The following is a 17177-nucleotide window of genomic DNA, read 5'->3' as shown; positions in this document are numbered from 1 at the left end:
ATTTAAGCAGTTCCTTACCCAATCGTTCGATTCTCCGCTCTGAGATGGGAATTCATTAAAGTGGATGAAATACTGTCCACCGCCACTTAGCTGCCAATTGTGGGCAAGGTCGCCGTGGTTAGAGCTTCCAGATGCCATTTTGGCCCGGTCGGGGCAATTACGGTGGCTAAGTGACCGGGCTCTGAAATGTGGGCGCTGGTGCGGCTGCTTCAGGTGGAAATATAAGATCGTTTGGTCGCTTGGGCGAGGGGTTAATGCGAGTGCGAGTGCGTAATTGCGCCTGCGCACCGCCCATTCCCTCCCCCAAAACTTCCACCGAGTATTGCCATTTTCGTTTTCTAATTAAACGAGAGGCGAGCAAAACGATTGATCTTGTTCAGATACTCTATGAGTGGGTAACTTTGGATTTCTAATATGTTTAAGTTACCTAGAAAACATTATACATACGCCACGTAAGCCCAAAGAAATTCACTAGCGTTTAAGCAACATGGCGTGTGAGTAATCAGCTGCATAACTACATCGAAGGCATTCAAATTGGTTATTCAATTATTATGGTATTTTGGTTAAACTCTTTCATAAAGTGAATGAAAGTTTTTATACTTAAATGGAGGTTTAACTTGGATATTTTCGTGTTGGGGCACATCTTACAGCATAGCTTTTTGTTATATAATAAACAAATCTATAAAAATATAAAAATCCTATATAGGATTATTATTTATATATTCATTACTTTGATTAAATATTCTTCGTAAGTCTACCGTGTTAAAATTTGACAAATATAAAGTTAAATTTAAATCGCGTTAAAGCTTAAAATATGAACTAGTTTTAACTTTCTTCCTAAACCAATAAAAATCCTTACATTTTTCATATTATTTTCCAAAAAAGTTTATAAAGATATTGTTTTTTAAGGATTATGAGTAACACAGTAATATGATGATCTTTTGGGACTTTTATTAAATATATTCTTTTAGAGTTACCCTTGTTATTTTTTAGTCACTCCTTTTAGGGCTTTTCCGGTGAGGGTACCCATGCCTGCCCAAAATCGATCCCCTACTCTTGTGGCAACTGCAACTGTCTCAACATGAGGCAGCTATTACATCAGACAAAGTTCGGCTGGAGAACCTGAGAATGTGCCGAAAAACGGCGAAAAAACGAAACCAGATTGGTCAGCGGAAAACGAGTCTGGTGTTGGTGGAAGCCTATTGGTGTCTTTGAGAGGCGCTCTTGAACGGACTCAAATGGTTTGCGTGGCGAGTGGTATGCCACTGCGGCAGCTATTCCATTGAGAAAAGCAAGCACTCATGATGAAATCCGCACCAGAAACACGAAATCCGCCATCAGCGATGGGGTCTGGGGTGCAAGATCGAGATCGAGATCGGGCACTCACCAAATGAGACGCAATTGTCACTCTGCCCATTAGATTGTCCAGTATTTTTTTTGGCCAGTACCTGGCTGCCGCCAGTTGGCGAATATAAAACTGAAGAGCTGGCGGAAAATGCATCTCACATTCGAGCTGAGTTCTCCCAGTGCAGACACCTCCAAAACAGAGCTCCCTCACTCGCACATCCTTCGCCATGTTCGCCCAGGTGAGTTGCCCGAAAGGATTGGGGGCTCTACTTACGAAGGACTTTGCTTCCAGACTCTGTTCTTTTTGGGACTGATCCTGTCCGCTGTGGTGGCCATTCCCGTTGATCCCTACGGACTGTCTTCGCCGGGACTCACCTATGCGGCGCCCAAATTGCTGGCTGCTCCTGCCATCTCCTATGCTGCACCCAAGCTCCTGGCTGCTCCGGCCATCTCGTATGCCGCTCCTGCCATCTCCTATGCCCCCAAGGTCCTGGCCGCTCCCGTCGCCGTGGCCAAGGTGGCTGTGGCCGAGCCCTACGATCCCAATCCGCAGTACAGCTTCTCGTACGGAGTGACCGATCAACACACCGGCGACTCCAAGCAGCAGGAGGAGACCCTGGTCAACGGGGTGGTCCACGGCAGCTACTCCCTGGCCGAACCCGATGGCACCATCCGCAAGGTCACCTACACCGCCGACAAGGTCAACGGATTCAATGCCGTCGTGGAGAAGAAGGGCGTGGCCGCGGTGGCCATTGCCAAGCCAGCTCTTGCGGTCGCCGCCGTTCCCGCCATCACCAAGCTCGGATACGCCGCGGCGCCTGCCCTGAGTCTGGGTGGATACCACTAGGGGGATGCAACGTCTCCTGCAGCACCGATGAGCGATGACAAACTCTCTGGCCTAGTTCTTAGGACCGCGTTGTTAAATAGTTATAATGTTAGTTATCGCCACTCTCCACACACCGACTAACCCACTTTTCTGTCAGTCAAAACCCGAAACTCAAGGACGTGCGTGCTGTTGCCCCCCGCTTTTGACCCACCATCCCCATCTCCAATGGGACGTTCAGACGACTGGACACCATGTCACCGATACACCACAGACTACGTTTAGGGATACCGTTCTGGGATCTGGGGAACGGCTATCGGCCACTTAGCGAATTAGTATCTGCATTTACTGAATAAAAAGTTTCGGTACAAAAAAAGTTTGCATAATATGTTATTACTGCTGGAGCATCTTAAAAATAACTGGAATTTATCGAATATTTACTAAATATTTGGTTTATTAACCATTTATCTTTAAAGTACCCGCCTAAATGAAATCCTATTGAAGAATCTTAAGCAAATTAGCATCAATTTTTTAACCCGAATTCTTTATAAAGATCATAATGAGGAGAATCCTAGGAATGCTCTACATTTCCCAGCTAAACCGCGAGTTACTTTGGGGTAGGTTCAGAGCTTTATAGTAGACCTGCAGATCGTAAATGCCGATCACGTAGAGTCAACTATATTTACGGTTATCACAATTCATATTGGAGGCGCCTAAGTGGAGGGGAGAATTGTGCAAGTTGGGCTCTATTTGTTGGCACGTCCATTGGGGAAACCTTTTGCCGGGGACCAGGCACCAAAATGGGCCATTGCGTCAGCGAACGGAATCGTTTTTGGCAGCGGTTGCCTCACGGCGCATGTCTTGGCGGGAACGGGGAGGCCCTTTATAACCCCGACGCAAAGGCAGCCTAAGACAGTTCCACCAGCACCACCGAAACCACCAGTTAACCAACCGCAAATCTAGTCATGGCCCTGATCAAGGTGAGTTAAGGAGATCCCCGACAAGGAATATATATGCAACTTATTGATTCCACTGATACCAAACCCTAGATCACCCTTATCTGCTGCGCTCTGATCGCCGCCATCGAGTGCGCCCTGCTGCCAGCTGCCGTTCCAGTGGGAGTGCCCCTCAACACCGAGGTGGATCCGCATCCGCAGTACGCCTTCGCCTACAATGTGCAGGACGCCCTCACCGGGGACAGCAAGAGCCAGCAGGAGGTGCGCGATGGCGATGTGGTCAAGGGATCGTACTCCGTGGTGGACGCCGATGGATCTCTGCGCACCGTCTTCTACACCGCCGATCCCATCAATGGTTTCAATGCGGTGGTGCAGCGGGGACCAGTTCCGGTGGCTGCCCGTCCTCTGGTGGCTCCAGTGGCTGCCCCTCTCCTGGGTTAGAACCTCAATCTTCTAGAGCTTTAATCACCGCCTGGAATCTAGCTTTTACATAACTTATTGTCTGCTCCTTAGTCCGTTGAGAACTCGTAAATCATTTAATAATAAATTCAGTAAGCCAAAGAAATTTAAGAAAATATATAATGAATAACCAATCTTTTTAAGTGTCTAAACTTTTTGTTTTACACTCTGGTAAAATTGAAAACGAGTTTTCATTTACACCTATCCATTTTATTAATTAGTGAGTTGATCATGCAAGCTCAAGGCTGAAATGTATACCAGCCTAGTTAATGATAATGAACTAAATGAAAAGTAGTGCAAAATAACAAGATTCTGATTGAATTCGTTTTCAAGAGCAAAATATGCGTGTCTTTAGGATGCAAAGCACGTAATTGTGAACTTGAAAATCAGTTAATCAGTATTCCAAACGATTAATTTAATCGTAAGTTGGTCAGGAAAGGAAAGTTCAGCGGAACTAATTACCTTGTGGCTCTATTCGTGACTTCACATCATGATAAAAGTGTTTTGTAATCTAAAATATAACCATAGCACCAGGAAAACACCAGTCCCCCAAAGAAAGCTGACCCATATCGCAGGCCACTTTTCACTTACATAAGAGACCAATCTTGAATGGGTATCTCCCCCCAGCTGTCCCACGCCCAAAGAACTCTTCCAGTCCAAATAAATACATTCACTCGCTGGCCCAACACGCACTCAAATTATTCAATAGCTTAATTGAAAGTAAAAAATCGGCACGAGATGCAATTTTTGGATTACGCAAACCCCAACCCGAGCATGTCCATAGATGTTGCTGCCGGCGCTGGCTGCAGCCGCAAGCGGTGCAGCGGCAGCAACTGCAACTGCAGCGGCGACTGCAACGCCTAACAAGCGGCGGTACGCGTTGAAAATTAGTGATAATGGGCAAAATTGTCCCAATGGCAACAGAGCGGCAAAACAGAACAAAATCCATGCACTGGGAAAAAATATATGTGAGTGACGTAGGGAAACGTCAATGCTACCCCAAAAACTGCACTTCGAGGTTCCATAACTTAAGTTATTGGATGCCGCTCTTGAAGTGGGAGGACTTTTTCGTACTTTCAATGGTGCAGAATGGCACCCCAAAAACAGAACTTCGAAATTTCATAACTTGAGTTATTGGATGCTGATCTTGAAGTGGGATACCTCTTTGAGTTTGTCGTTGAATTCTCTAATAAGCTACATCATAATAAATATTTTTAAGGAGGGTCAAAATTTTAGCCCATTTTCATGTTCGATTTATTCCTAATTCCAGGGTCAATCGGAATGGCACCCCAAAACTGAACTTCTGGATCCCATAACTTGTGTTATTCGATGCCGATCTTGACGTGGGATACCTCAATGAGTTTGTGGTTGAATTCTCTAATAAACTGCATCAAATTAATTATTCTTAAGGAGGGTCAGAATTTTAGGCCATTTTCATGTTCGATTTATTCGTAATTCCAGGGTTAACCGGAATGGCACCCTAAAAACTGAACTTCCGGTTCCCATAACTTGAATTATTGGATGCCGATCTTGAAGTGGGATACCTTTTTAAGTTTGTTGTTGAATTCTCTAATAAACTACATCAAAATAAATACTTATAGCGACGGTCAAAATTTTAGCCCATTTTCATGTTTGATTCTTCGTTATACCATCAGATTATTTTTTCCCTGCAGCAGTATGATAGAACCATCAGATCTTTTTCCAAGTGCATTAAATGCGTCTGGCTTGGATTTTTGGGTGGGCGCGGCTTAGAGCGCTGCCAGCCAGTTTCGAAGGCTGTGCCCCAAACACACCTTTCAACAATCGACTGCTGGGTGCGTGCGCAGCTTCGCCCCAATCTGGTGGCCATAAAGCCGAGACATGGGCCATGGAGCATGGGACCCAGAGCATGGGACATGGGAGGTACTGGTGCTCAGGCAGCACACCACACACCTGATCCGCCCGGCCACCCGGTCTGGGCCCAAAAAATTCGCTTTCGAATTGAACTTTTTTGTCACGACAACAACGGCGGACGGCAAATTAGCCGGCGTGGGACCAGTTTGCTTTGGTCCGGCACAGTCCTCCCAAACTGCCAGACATGCGTGAACTGCAGAGCACCACCACGTCCACCTCCTCCTCCTCCGTCCTTCTCCGCCGGAGCAGCCCCTTCTGATTGCCATGGGCAGCGAAAAATGAATTATTTTATATTTGTCGCGATCGATGCAAGTATTTCGCATAGGCACACAGCCACATAGGCCCAGACTCCACACGCATGCGCACTTTTTAGTTGTTTATTATTTTGTGTGTCTTGCTGCGCTTTTTGCATAAATATCTGGTGGCAGGCGGCGGCGGAGGCTGTGGCGGATTTTTTGGGCCCGCGTCTATGGGAGGCCTATAAAAAGCAATTGTCGTGCGGCCACAGAACCACAGATCGAGTTCATTTGTCAGTCGAGCAGCAGCAGTAGTTATCCAGCTATCCAGTTCTTCAGTTCTCCATCTGAATCCGAGTCCAAAGCAATCAGTCCAGAATGGCCCAGAAACTGATCCTCGTCCTGAGCGCCCTGGTGGCGGTGTCCTCCGCCGTGGTGGTTCCCGGTCCCGGACTGGCACTGCCCGCCTATCCCTCGTACCCGGCGCTGGCCAAGGTGGCTGCTCCCCTGGTGGCCAAGGTGGCGGGCCCGGAGCCCTACGATCCCAATCCCCAGTACACCTTCAGCTACGACGTTCATGTGAGTCGGAGTCGTAAGAAATGAGTTTGAGAAGTTCTTAGCTCATTAGTCACCGCATAAAAAGCAGTGCCAATGTGTAACTGGTATGCAAATTGTAATCTTTGCCAGAAATTTTTAAGATGTGTTTATTGGAGCTTAGAACTATTGAATCGGAATATATTACCTAGCCAAGTTTGATAATATTTTTATCATAATAAGACACCAGGATAACCAGGACAATATACCTTTCTTAAGTATTCCATTGTTATTTTTTTATTTGTTATAAGGATTAAGGACAGAAATAAGGACGTAAAGATGTGTTCTTTTACTTAAATCTTTTCCTATTCCAACTAATATTTTTTAATGGTTCTAAGGGAATACAAGATTTTCTGTTTCGAAAATATTCCTTTCCTTTTTTTTTGAATATGTTAAGAAAGCTTAAATTATTTTTTAATCCAACATTTTTCACCCGCAGGATGGATCCACTGGCGATGTGAAGAGCCAGCAGGAGACCCGCAGCGGAGACGTGGTGCAGGGCGCCTACTCCCTGATCGAGGCCGACGGCACCCGCCGTATTGTGGAGTACACCGCCGACCCCGTGCACGGATTCAACGCAGTGGTGCGCCGCGAGGGAGCCGTGGTGAAGGCGGTGGCCCCGGTGGCCAAGGTTCTGGCCCCGGCTCCGCTGCTCCACGCCGCCCCTCTGGTGGCCAAGGTGCCCGCCTATGGACCGGCTCTGGCGCCCGCCTACGGTCCCGCTCTGGCCCATGGATACGGTCCTGCCCTGGCCCCCGCCTACGGACCTGCCCTGCCCAAGCTGGCCCTGCCCGCTCTGCCCGCCCTCTCGCCCCTGGGCTACCACTAAGTCAGGGGATTCCCAAGTGGATTGATGTAGACCCCCCGAATATTGCCGACCCCTTGCCGCTCCCGCATAATGGACACATCGCGACCAACTTCTCCTGCCACGTGGCCTCCAGTTGTTGGAAGGCGGGCCACGGGCCGATCGTAGTCGATAGTAGTTGTAGTATTAGTTGAAATGAAAGCGAAATATCGAATTATGTACATACGAATTCACGGACTGCGGTTTTGGGAGCCAAAACTTTTGGGCTCCAGGCGCCAATGTCCCCTCATCTACACTCACACATTCTCGACGCCTTTCATTTATGTTTCTTGTCTTTTTAATCTTAAGGCTGTTTGACCGCGATAAAAACTCTTTAATCCCCAACTTACAATCCCCGTTTCAATTCACATTTAATCCGAGCCTGTGCACTCGAGTAGAACTCGCAGAATGAGAAACGAGATTGCAATAAACGAACCGAAGCTATGCAAATGGAAAGTTATGGAGTTTCTTTGGGAAAGGGGGAAGTTATCAAAGAGGCTATAGGATTATACAAAGATTATTATATTAAAGTAAAAAAGAAATGGTATATGTCTAGTGTGAACAGAAGAAATATAGCTCTAGCAATACAAATATTTTTAAATAAGGCAACTCTTTTGTTTGAAAATTATTTACTGAAAAATGAAATTCTAACGATACTTGCATTGAAACATGGGAAAATTCCTTTCAATAGATTATTCATTTAAATACACATAAAAGATTTATAATTTTACATATGTAAAATGCTTTAATTTCAATGCTATTAAATTTGTTTCCCCACTGAATTTAAAATTGGTTTTAAACAGAAAGTAGTAATCAAAAAACAAACCAATTAACGGCGACTTTTGGCTCTAAAAATAAAACTATTTCACATTAAGTCCGACGTCCATTAGTGATGAATAAAAATAGAGAAGATAATGAGTATTTCAAGGGATTTTAATTGCTTATAATGATGAAACAAACAAATTGTGTGGCTGAAAAACGAACGGAAACCAACAAGAAATCCTGCTCTAAAAAAAGGCTTTAAACAATAAACACCATGTTTACCAAAAAATTTGTTGCTAACTGTTCATGGGTAATAAAAAAAGAAATAAATCTTATGGCACATTTTATGCCTGTAATGTTCAAAAGCAGCTCTAAAATACTCTTACAATGAATGTTAATCGGTGGCATTAGAACCAAAAAGCAAAGAGTCAGTGGCTCGTAGGCCTTTTGCCTTGCCAACGCATGTAATCCATGTTAATCTTGGGCCATGTAGTGGACTTTTCTGTGAGTGGTTCGACCTTAGAACAGAACAAGCCCCACCTGAGCGGGTCACCGTGGCTATGGCAGCCACTCCGGCTAATCGCTCAAGGCCCGGGCCACGCACCTCGCAAAACTGCGTAATTCGAGCGTCAATGCAAAGTGGTCTAAACGAAATTTATGGGCTCAGCTGGACTGGAGAACACCACGCTGCAGTCCGATGGCCAATCGATCCGATCGAGTAATTGGCAACCGGCCACCGGCCACCGGCCACCGGGCACCGGGCACAATGGAGAACTGGAAATTTGATTGCCATTCGCCGCGCCCCAATCAATTGCGTTGGATGGGAATAATTCGATGGCGACTATCTGGCCAATCCGCCCGAGAACTGACCTCCATCCAGTGGACCCCGCCTCGCGACTGCACATCATCTCGGCGTGGAGCGGGCGCCTTCAAATATGTGCATATTTGTTTATGTAAAAATGTATGGATCGCATAATGGCTTTTCGTTACATTTGCACTTGCGTAATACATGCGACGCTGCTTTGTTGCATTCGACATTAAACGCTTTTGATGATTTAATAAAATTAAATTGAAATGTTAATAGCGACGCGGCATGGGCGGGAAAGTGGAGGGGCCTATCCAAGAGACATGGGCGAAAGCGTAAGACAATGGGCGAGCTGCAGCTCCAAAAACAGCAGGTGTTACAATGGGCCCAAAAGCTGGCAGGGGGTTTTGAAAAAGGGAATAAATCATTGCGGAAATGTGAAAAACTTTTCTATTATATTTTCTAATCCTTGAGAAATTTGTATGCAAAAATTATATTCAAATGTAAGTGTTGATCATAGTTAAAAGAGACTTTCACACTGAATTCCTTAATAATTAATATGTTATGATAATATCTAAATATTATTCAAACATTTTATTGAACCAGAGAAATTTCAAAAATGCACAGAAAATGTAAGAAGAAAGACATTTTTGGCAAACGGCTATAAAATAATAATAATCATAGTAATATCCTATTAAAAATGCATAGACTAGGCCCCACCAATATGATAATCTCAAGATCTCACCACTAATCTGCGGGAGATGAATAAATTAAACGAGGTCTGCAGCTAAGATTTGTTTATCATAAATGCCCATTGGATTATCACCGATTTGTGGCACGGCTTTGACGGATTTCACCCATTGTGGCAGTGGAACCCGGGCATTCACAACCTACTAATCGCATTGTGGTTACCACCAGCCGAGAGTGTTGATGATCATGATGACTCGCCGGCTGGTGGACTGGGTGCCCCTGTTGGCGTCGCTGCAGACTTTGACGATTGAGAGGGATTTGTTTGCATTTCGAAGTGAAATTAACACAAAGCGCGGCGGCTTCTGGCCATGCTTGAGTCTTCGAGTGGCTTAGCGGTGTTTGGCGGCACGAGTGTGTGCCTCCAGGTGATTAAGTGATCACGCTCACATGCAACACGGGTAGTGCGAGTGTAACCGAGTCTGGCCGTGCACGCTGGCACGCTCGATTACAATTGTCGCCTCAGATGCGAGGCGGGCAATTAAAATGCTGAATTTCGCGTCATTTCATAATGGAATTGGGGCGGGCCCGGGGACTTTTGCAGAGAGAAAAACAGCCTACTTATTTGATATGGATTTGTATCTACTCTTATATACTACTATCCCCTAGAGATTGGGGTTCCCCGAAAGCATTTGTCTCTTTTTTCGGCCACATTAATCTCTTTTACTTATATTATTAAATTTGAAGAAAATCCTTCCCAGATCTAGGAAAGTTTATTTATGACACGTCTATGAAATAACTTTGGCATAAAGGCGACCAAAATGGGAATTATGCATGCTATTTATTTTATTTTTCGATTAATATATTAATAATAATATATATAAAAGTTTGTAATTTAAGCAGATAATGTTATCACTTTCCTATATACTTATTTCCTAGATACCACTAAAATCTAAGAACCTTCTCTTAAACAGAATTTGCTTTTCTCCCTGTGTAATCATAAATAGATGTGCTTGAAAGACTCACCCGGTGTACCAGGGTCCGCGGGGGCCGTACAAGAAGCGCTTGGCTGTCTTCCACCGCTTCCGTATGTGGCTGTCGACGGTCTTGTGGTGCAGTGCAGCCGCCTGCAGGCGCTGCATCTCCTCCACCTGGCGCACCTTCCACGGCATGTAGATCTTCTGCTGGAAGAGGCGCCGGTTCTCCGCCTGATTGGCGGCCCTCTGCTTGGAGGCCGCCTTGCAGGCCTCGTAGCACTCCGCCCAGAATCGGTTGATCGGCTCCCACAGATGCAGCTCGATGTCGCGCTGGTAGCGATCGTACATCGGCTTCACCTGAGAGTGTGAGAAATTCGAGATCAGTACACAAAAAGAAATTCGATGCAAAGTATTATTGAAATTGAGGCATATTTTAAAAGAATAATTCTTTTTCATTACATAATACTTTTGTATTTTTAATTATATAGTTTAGTATTTTTTATACTACTACCAAAACTGAAAAATAATATTTTTATTTAACCAATTATGCTTAGCAACTCACAAATAAATCAATATTATAGCAAAATTGAGTTATTATTCTTCAGAGAACTATAATTTCTTGATTATTTTATCAATATCATCAGTATCTTTTTACAATTTGGTATTATTCTAGAATAATACCAAAGACCCTATTTGGAGTCCAATCAATAAAATCAAGTGCAACTCCGACTTTTCTTTCAGTCTGCGAACTGTGATGTTGATCAGGACTGACGATTATGGCAGCTTGAATTTGTTTTCGCTTTCATTCGATTCGGGGGCAGTCTTCGTGCGTGTTCGAGTTCCATCTGCTGGCGGAGATCGCTCCGCGCGGACTTGGACGTCCACGTCCGAGTCACGTCCGGTCAGGTTCAAGTTCAATGTGCATATAGCCGCGGGCACAGGAAGCACTCGATTGCAGTTGTGCAAACCAGTTAGACGCGCTCCTCGCTAGCTGAATTTATTCGGGGTTTGGGGGTTTATTCAACGCCGATCTTTGCCAGATATCTAGCGTAGCCAGGAGGCATCCGCCTTGCTACTACGGTGGGTGCAGCACGACGGGAGGTTCTTTGCATAATCCACCATCGCCTCCAGCGAGCCATCCATCGCCGTTCCAAGGCACTGGGCACACACACGAATTAAATATATAAATTAAAGCGAAAACAAAAGAGCAGAGCAAAATATTTCTGGTAAAATCTCAGCCAGGTGGGTGCATCGGCAGCGACGCCGCTTTGTCATTCGACTGGTTCCAGCTGCGCCTCTTCGAGCCACAAAACCAGACCACTTTCTTGGCGCTCAGCTCAGTTGCCGAAAGAAAGTCCGACGAGTCGCGACCGCCGGGAGCCGCGAGGAAAATTTCAATCTCAATCTCGAACTCAAACTCAAAAACACCAGATCCACCGTGGATTTTGGAATCGCTGCGGACCGCCGCCAATGAAAGTTGTGTTGATGTTAGCGTCGATTTCGGATTTTGTTTTTCCAAACTCCGCTGAGTAGAGTTTAGTTCGCGTTTTGTCTACCGCTCGAAATGTGCAATTTGTTTTGGCTTTCGGTCTGTTTTGTAAGTGGTTAAATAATATGTGAATTAATTATGCTGCCGTCTCTTGGGTGCCGTTGTAAAAGATCTTAGTTTAGGGAAAAAACAAAAACAATTTGGATTTTAACCAGGTTTTCCAAAATCAGATGAGCTTTTGTGTGTCGTTAACCCATTCAGAATTATAATTCAAACTTTGAATATAATAACTTTAAAAAAGTATTCTCAAAGGGGGACGACAGATTTCGACGAACTAGGCGTAGTTCATATCATCCGATTAAAACACTACAAAATACAAATTAAAGCTTATATTTTGTTGATATAGAATAATTTATAAGAATAAGGGAATAACCGGTTGTAAAGTTAAAGCATTTCTAAGTTCTAAGCCTGGTGAAAAAATGCTTTAGCAAGAACATTTTTTAAAGAATAATAATTTAAAATTTGGGTAAAAACATCTTAAGGGTTCTCAAAACATGTATTTTTTTCTCCGTTTTGATTCAAGATACAGTAGAAAACCCTTCCTTTGATTCAACAAAGTAACTTTCCGATCTTTAGTGAATTTCAAACGTTGTTAGCCAAAACCTAAACAAGTCATGCCCAAAGACAAAAGCCAGAAAACCAGATGCATACCGAATTGCCCACCTGAACCTGGCGATGATCAGGTTCAATGCTTGGCTCCTTCGGGTGCCCAATTCCATCTCCTCCGCTCCCAGCCCCCAGTTCCTCCTCCTCGAGGTGGGATTGCGTGAGACCAGCCAGCCGGCAAAGTCCCCCAGCGATGCAACAATTACGAGGAGCCTGGCGAGCAAGACTCGTGACTCGATTGCCACTGGTGGAGGTGATGGCAACCATGTTACGTGTGAAGAGCTAGGGAAACCGGGTGCCAGGGAGGCACTGAGGCGGAAGCCTCTGCCTAGAGCCAGTGAGTCTTAGGTGGAAAGTCAAAGGTTGGCCACATAAGACAAAAACCACACAGAGATGACAGCATTTAAGTGCGGAGGGAGAAAGTTTGCTTGTCTGATGACATTTTTGCGGAAGATTAACCCACTCACCCTTTGCCCTTTTCGTATCTTCCCTTTCCCCGCAGTTGGCCCTGTGGTTGCCCTTCGCCCTGAGCGAGTCCAATGCCACCAGTGTGGAGACGAGGGATCCCAAGACTGAGCAGAAGAAAGAGCTGGTGCCCACGGCAGAGAAACTGATCCGATACCGCCGACAGCCACCCTACGCCGTGATCAAGCGCTCCAAGCAGCGCCGGCGGACCAAGGGTCCACCCAAGATCAAGTATGGACCACCACCGCCCCACATTCGCTACTCGAAGCCCTCGTTTCCGGCACATATCGAGGAGCCTAGCTTCTCACTGGATGACTTTCAGCACCTGAAATTCGATGGTTCGGACTTCAAGATCCCTACATCGGGCTACGAAGCTCAGTCCATGGACCTGGATTTCTATAACCACGATACGGAACCTGATCTCTATGGAGCCCACAAGTTCCCGAGCCTGGACTTTGGTTTGGTCACCACCCACGAACATGTCCCGCACCAGAAGTACGGGTTGCCCCCTCTGCAGCAGAGTTTCCAGCCGGATCACTCCTTTGCCACGCACTATGAGCCACCTCCTGCTCCACCGGCTCACCCGCCATCCACTCGCTATGGAGTGCCCTCTGCTCCTGTGGAGGTCCCCAGCTATACGCATCAGGATCTGCCGAATCCAGATTCCTATTCCATTTATGAGCAGAAGATACCTAATGTGGGCTATCATCAGAACTTCGCAGAGCCACCCAAGCAGCCGCCTAAACATGCTTCTAATCATAATCCCAATTTTGAGATTGCCTATTCCCCGCCTGCCTTCGAGATCAGCACTTCCTATCAGTCGAACCACCAGCAAAGCTATGTGCCACCTCATTCCTCGCAGCCCCATGAAGGATTCGCTGAGCCGCCGTCCAATAATTATGTGAAGCCTCCTGCTCATCCTCCAGCGAATAGCTATGCTCCACCTGAACATCCTTCTTCGAGCTATGACCAGCCGCCACAGCATCCCTCTTCCAGTTATGATCACCCTCCCTCGCATCCTTCACCCAGTTATGATCAGCCACCCCAACATCCCTCCTCCAGTTACGATCATCCTCCCCAACATCCCTCCTCCAGTTATGATCAGCCACCTCAACATCCCTCTTCCACTTATGATCATCCACCTCAACATCCCTCCTCCAGTTATGATCAACCGCCACCGGATTACCAGCATCCGCCTTCATCGACATACGACCAACCACCCCAGCATCCTCCCACAAACTATGTATCCTCCGATTCCCATTCCATCAATAGTTATCCCCAGGACGACTATGCCCCGCCCTCGCAGGAACTGCCCCTGAATCCGCACCACAAGTTCCCTAGCTTTGATTTTCCCAAGTCCAGCTACGAAGTGCCCATCTACGATCCCGTGCCCTTCGAGGCCTCCAATCGAGATGAGCAGGAGTCCTATCCACCCATCCTGGCATCCTCTCCCGATCAGAATGAGATAACCTCAGATGCCCATGCGGCTGGTAGTTCCAAGCGGCGGAAGAGGAAGCGAAAGCCCAGTGCTGGCATTGTGCCTGCTAAACATACGTTGGATGTTCCCGAGCTTCAGCAGGCCTATGATGCGGACAGCCATTCGGGGGATTCCAATGAAAATGCGGATACGGATGCGAATAGCTCACACTATGTGGAACGGAAGCAGACCTTCTTCAACTTTGTAACGCCCACAACGTCGACGTCGACTACACCGGCACCTTGGAGTCCAATGAGGGGCAGGAGTGGTACGACCCGCGGGGCATTCATACCCACCATTATCACAAGTACTCCGGGAACTCCCACTACGGCTAAGAGTAGGAATAGGGGTTCATCCCGGTATCGCACAAACCAGCAGGCCGTGAATCCCAGTTCACCGGATCCCAACACCACCAGCGTCCGCATCGATCAATCCCATTCGCAAAGCTACTACGATGGAACTATTGCACCGCCCACCAGGCAGCAGTTTTCACCCACAACTGGAGGGCGTGGTTCACGACCTACTCGACCTGGCTACGTTAGGAACCACGGTGCAGTGTCTCCGCTGGCACTGCAGCCGGCCGATCCTGGCAGAGGTCCAGCCACGTCCAAGAGAACCACCAAGGGCGTCTTTGACACTACGTTGTTCAAGAGCCCGCTCAGCGATCGAGAAATGGAACGAAATTTCCATGGGTTGCGTCAGAACTTGCCAAAAAATCACAAACTATTTTGAATGCTAAGTTAACAGGAGGCATAGCTTAAAGACTTGGTTAACTATTTCATAGACTTCAGAACTTAGTTATAAGATTGTTAAATAACTTAAATAAATCGAACACTCCATTAAACACTTTAATTTATATTACTAAGCCCCTTACTCACCATGCGCTCAATGAAGTTCCTCCATTTTTTGCTGGTGCTATACATTTGGAAATCATTGAAGAAGACAGGACCAGAGGAAGTCGATGGCAGATCTGGGAGAGTGGAATCCAGATTGAAAGCAAAGCGACACTTCTCCAGCAGTGCTTTCATCACAGGCATCAAGAAAGAATATTCCTCCGGATTGCCAACTGCAAAATGGTAATTTATTAAACATACAACAAGCATCGAGATTTGCAAGAACCCACCTTCAATGGCATTATCCAAAGCCCTATTGATGCTAAAAAGCAGATAAGAGAGCTCTGCAGGATCTTCCGTAGAGCGACTTTGGAGTATAGCATGCAGTTTGGCCGTGGCCATCGCCACAATGCCAGGATTCGGGTGATGTGAGCACTTGAGCAGCAGGCCCAAGCACAGGCGTATCATATCCGACCAATCGTCGGAGGATCCCTGTTGGAAGATCATCAGGGCGTCCAGCAGAGCTAGCACGCCGTCCAATAGCTTGGTGGAACACTTCTTTGACTCGTCTTCGTTTGAGCCCAGGACCACCAGCTCATAAACCATGCGCAGGATGTTCGAGGCGTTCTCCTGATTGACTAGCGTCTGACTGCCATGCTCCGATAGATCAAAAAGGGAGGCCTGTACGGCCATTTCCAGGATTCGCAGGCGCAGCGAGAGGTGCGATGTTATCAGCTCGTTGTTCAGAGCCAACAAATTGATGCAGCCCAGTACTTGGCCACGCTCCTGCCAGCACTGCGGATGATCGTTGGGGATGCCACGCCAGAAGATGTTGAATAGCGTATTTGAGACTAGATAAACCAACTGCTCCTCGGTGTCCACATCGCCATCGGCCACAAAGTCAAAAGCAGAGGTGCTCTGTGGGGGAATAATCGTATTAAACTCAAAATACTTCTTCCAGATAAGGTTACTTACCTCCAAGGAATCGCTTTTTTTGGCAGGCCCGTGCGGCGACTGTGTGGAGCTGTCGGAACTCAGCGATTCCTCGCGCTGAATAGAAGGCGAGCCATCGGCGGTGTCCGTCGAGCTGCCCAATGTCAAGGACTCGAAAGTGTCCTGCAGGTCATGGGTGGTCTGCCGAATGACCGAAAACAGACTGCTGGCATTCTCAACCACTGCTCCAGAGACAGACTCAGCCAGTTCTGAAAATTACATGCATAAGTAATTTACCACTAAGGATATATATAAATGAGTTACCCTTAATTTCACTTTCGATAACGGTGGCTGCCTCGGAAACGCTGGCCTGGATTTCGTTAAGTATCAGGCCACTGTCACTGAGCTCCTCTTGCTGCTGCTGCTGCAACTGGGCCAGGCCAATCTCCTGCTCCGAGAAGGTGATCAGATCGGCCTGGGCCAGAAAGCTGGAGTTATCTTCCAGCAGCACGTCGAGGTTGATACCAAAACTGCGTCGCTTTTCCTCATCAGGTGGCGAACTTGTGATGGGCTTTCGGATGAGCAAACGGGCAATGGACTCCTGCCAACCCGTTTGCTTTGCCATCGCCACTGTGGAATGCTGCTTCACAAAGGTAGTTTGAAGCAGTCGCTTCGCTATCTCCAGTTTCACGGGAAGATCACAACTGCTCACATGATAGACCAGGAATATTAGACCTGCATAGTCCGGCTGCAGACCCAGCATTTCATCAACCAAGTGAAAAAGTATGGTAGAGCTTAGGGATAGTGGTGTGATAAATGAGAAAAATCCAGGGAACATGCTCTGCTCGGTGGCCTGGTCGTACAATCGCAGCACTTGTTTATACTTCTGATGCACCCGCGATGTGGCCAACAATCCACTGATGAACTGCAA

General features: G+C 46.6%; 5 protein-coding genes across 6 annotated transcripts in view; 4 read left to right on the top strand and 1 right to left on the bottom strand.

The window, feature by feature from the left end:
• The window catches only part of LOC108034853 (neurobeachin-like protein 1), a 32510-nt gene that overhangs the window by 10312 nt on the left and 5021 nt on the right, over positions 1-17177 (bottom strand). For both annotated transcript variants that reach the window (XM_017110001.3, XM_017110002.3), the window contains 5 exons: positions 16571-17171; positions 16289-16515; positions 15604-16231; positions 15359-15546; positions 10433-10740 (listed from right to left, as the gene is read on the bottom strand). In XM_017110001.3, the coding sequence (XP_016965490.1) occupies positions 10433-10740; positions 15359-15546; positions 15604-16231; positions 16289-16515; positions 16571-17171 (1952 nt within the window). The remainder of the gene's footprint in view (positions 1-10432; positions 10741-15358; positions 15547-15603; positions 16232-16288; positions 16516-16570; positions 17172-17177) is intronic.
• On the top strand, positions 1496-2240 carry LOC108034859 (larval cuticle protein A3A). Its single transcript, XM_050886439.1, has one exon. The coding sequence runs from the start codon at positions 1496-1498 to the stop codon at positions 2192-2194; it is 699 nt and encodes a 232-aa protein (XP_050742396.1). The 3' UTR covers positions 2195-2240.
• LOC108034860 (cuticle protein 21) lies at positions 3093-3719 on the top strand. The gene is made up of 2 exons (XM_017110011.2): positions 3093-3150; positions 3220-3719. The coding sequence occupies exons 1-2, from the start codon at positions 3136-3138 to the stop codon at positions 3565-3567; spliced, it is 363 nt and encodes a 120-aa protein (XP_016965500.1). The 5' UTR covers positions 3093-3135; the 3' UTR covers positions 3568-3719.
• LOC108034858 (larval cuticle protein A2B) lies at positions 5805-7587 on the top strand. Its single transcript, XM_017110009.3, has 2 exons — positions 5805-6293; positions 6748-7587. Exons 1-2 carry the CDS (start codon positions 6093-6095, stop codon positions 7135-7137), a joined length of 591 nt encoding a protein of 196 aa, XP_016965498.1. The 5' UTR covers positions 5805-6092; the 3' UTR covers positions 7138-7587.
• On the top strand, positions 11083-15324 carry LOC108034854 (uncharacterized). Its single transcript, XM_017110003.3, has 2 exons — positions 11083-11980; positions 13041-15324. The coding sequence occupies exons 1-2, from the start codon at positions 11948-11950 to the stop codon at positions 15210-15212; spliced, it is 2205 nt and encodes a 734-aa protein (XP_016965492.1). The 5' UTR covers positions 11083-11947; the 3' UTR covers positions 15213-15324.

Source organism: Drosophila biarmipes, chromosome 3L (genome assembly GCF_025231255.1).
Source record: "Drosophila biarmipes strain raj3 chromosome 3L, RU_DBia_V1.1, whole genome shotgun sequence".
Taxonomy (NCBI): Eukaryota; Metazoa; Arthropoda; class Insecta; order Diptera; family Drosophilidae; genus Drosophila; species Drosophila biarmipes.
Note: the sequence above shows the minus strand (reverse complement) of the source record. Positions and strands in the feature narration are given on the sequence as shown.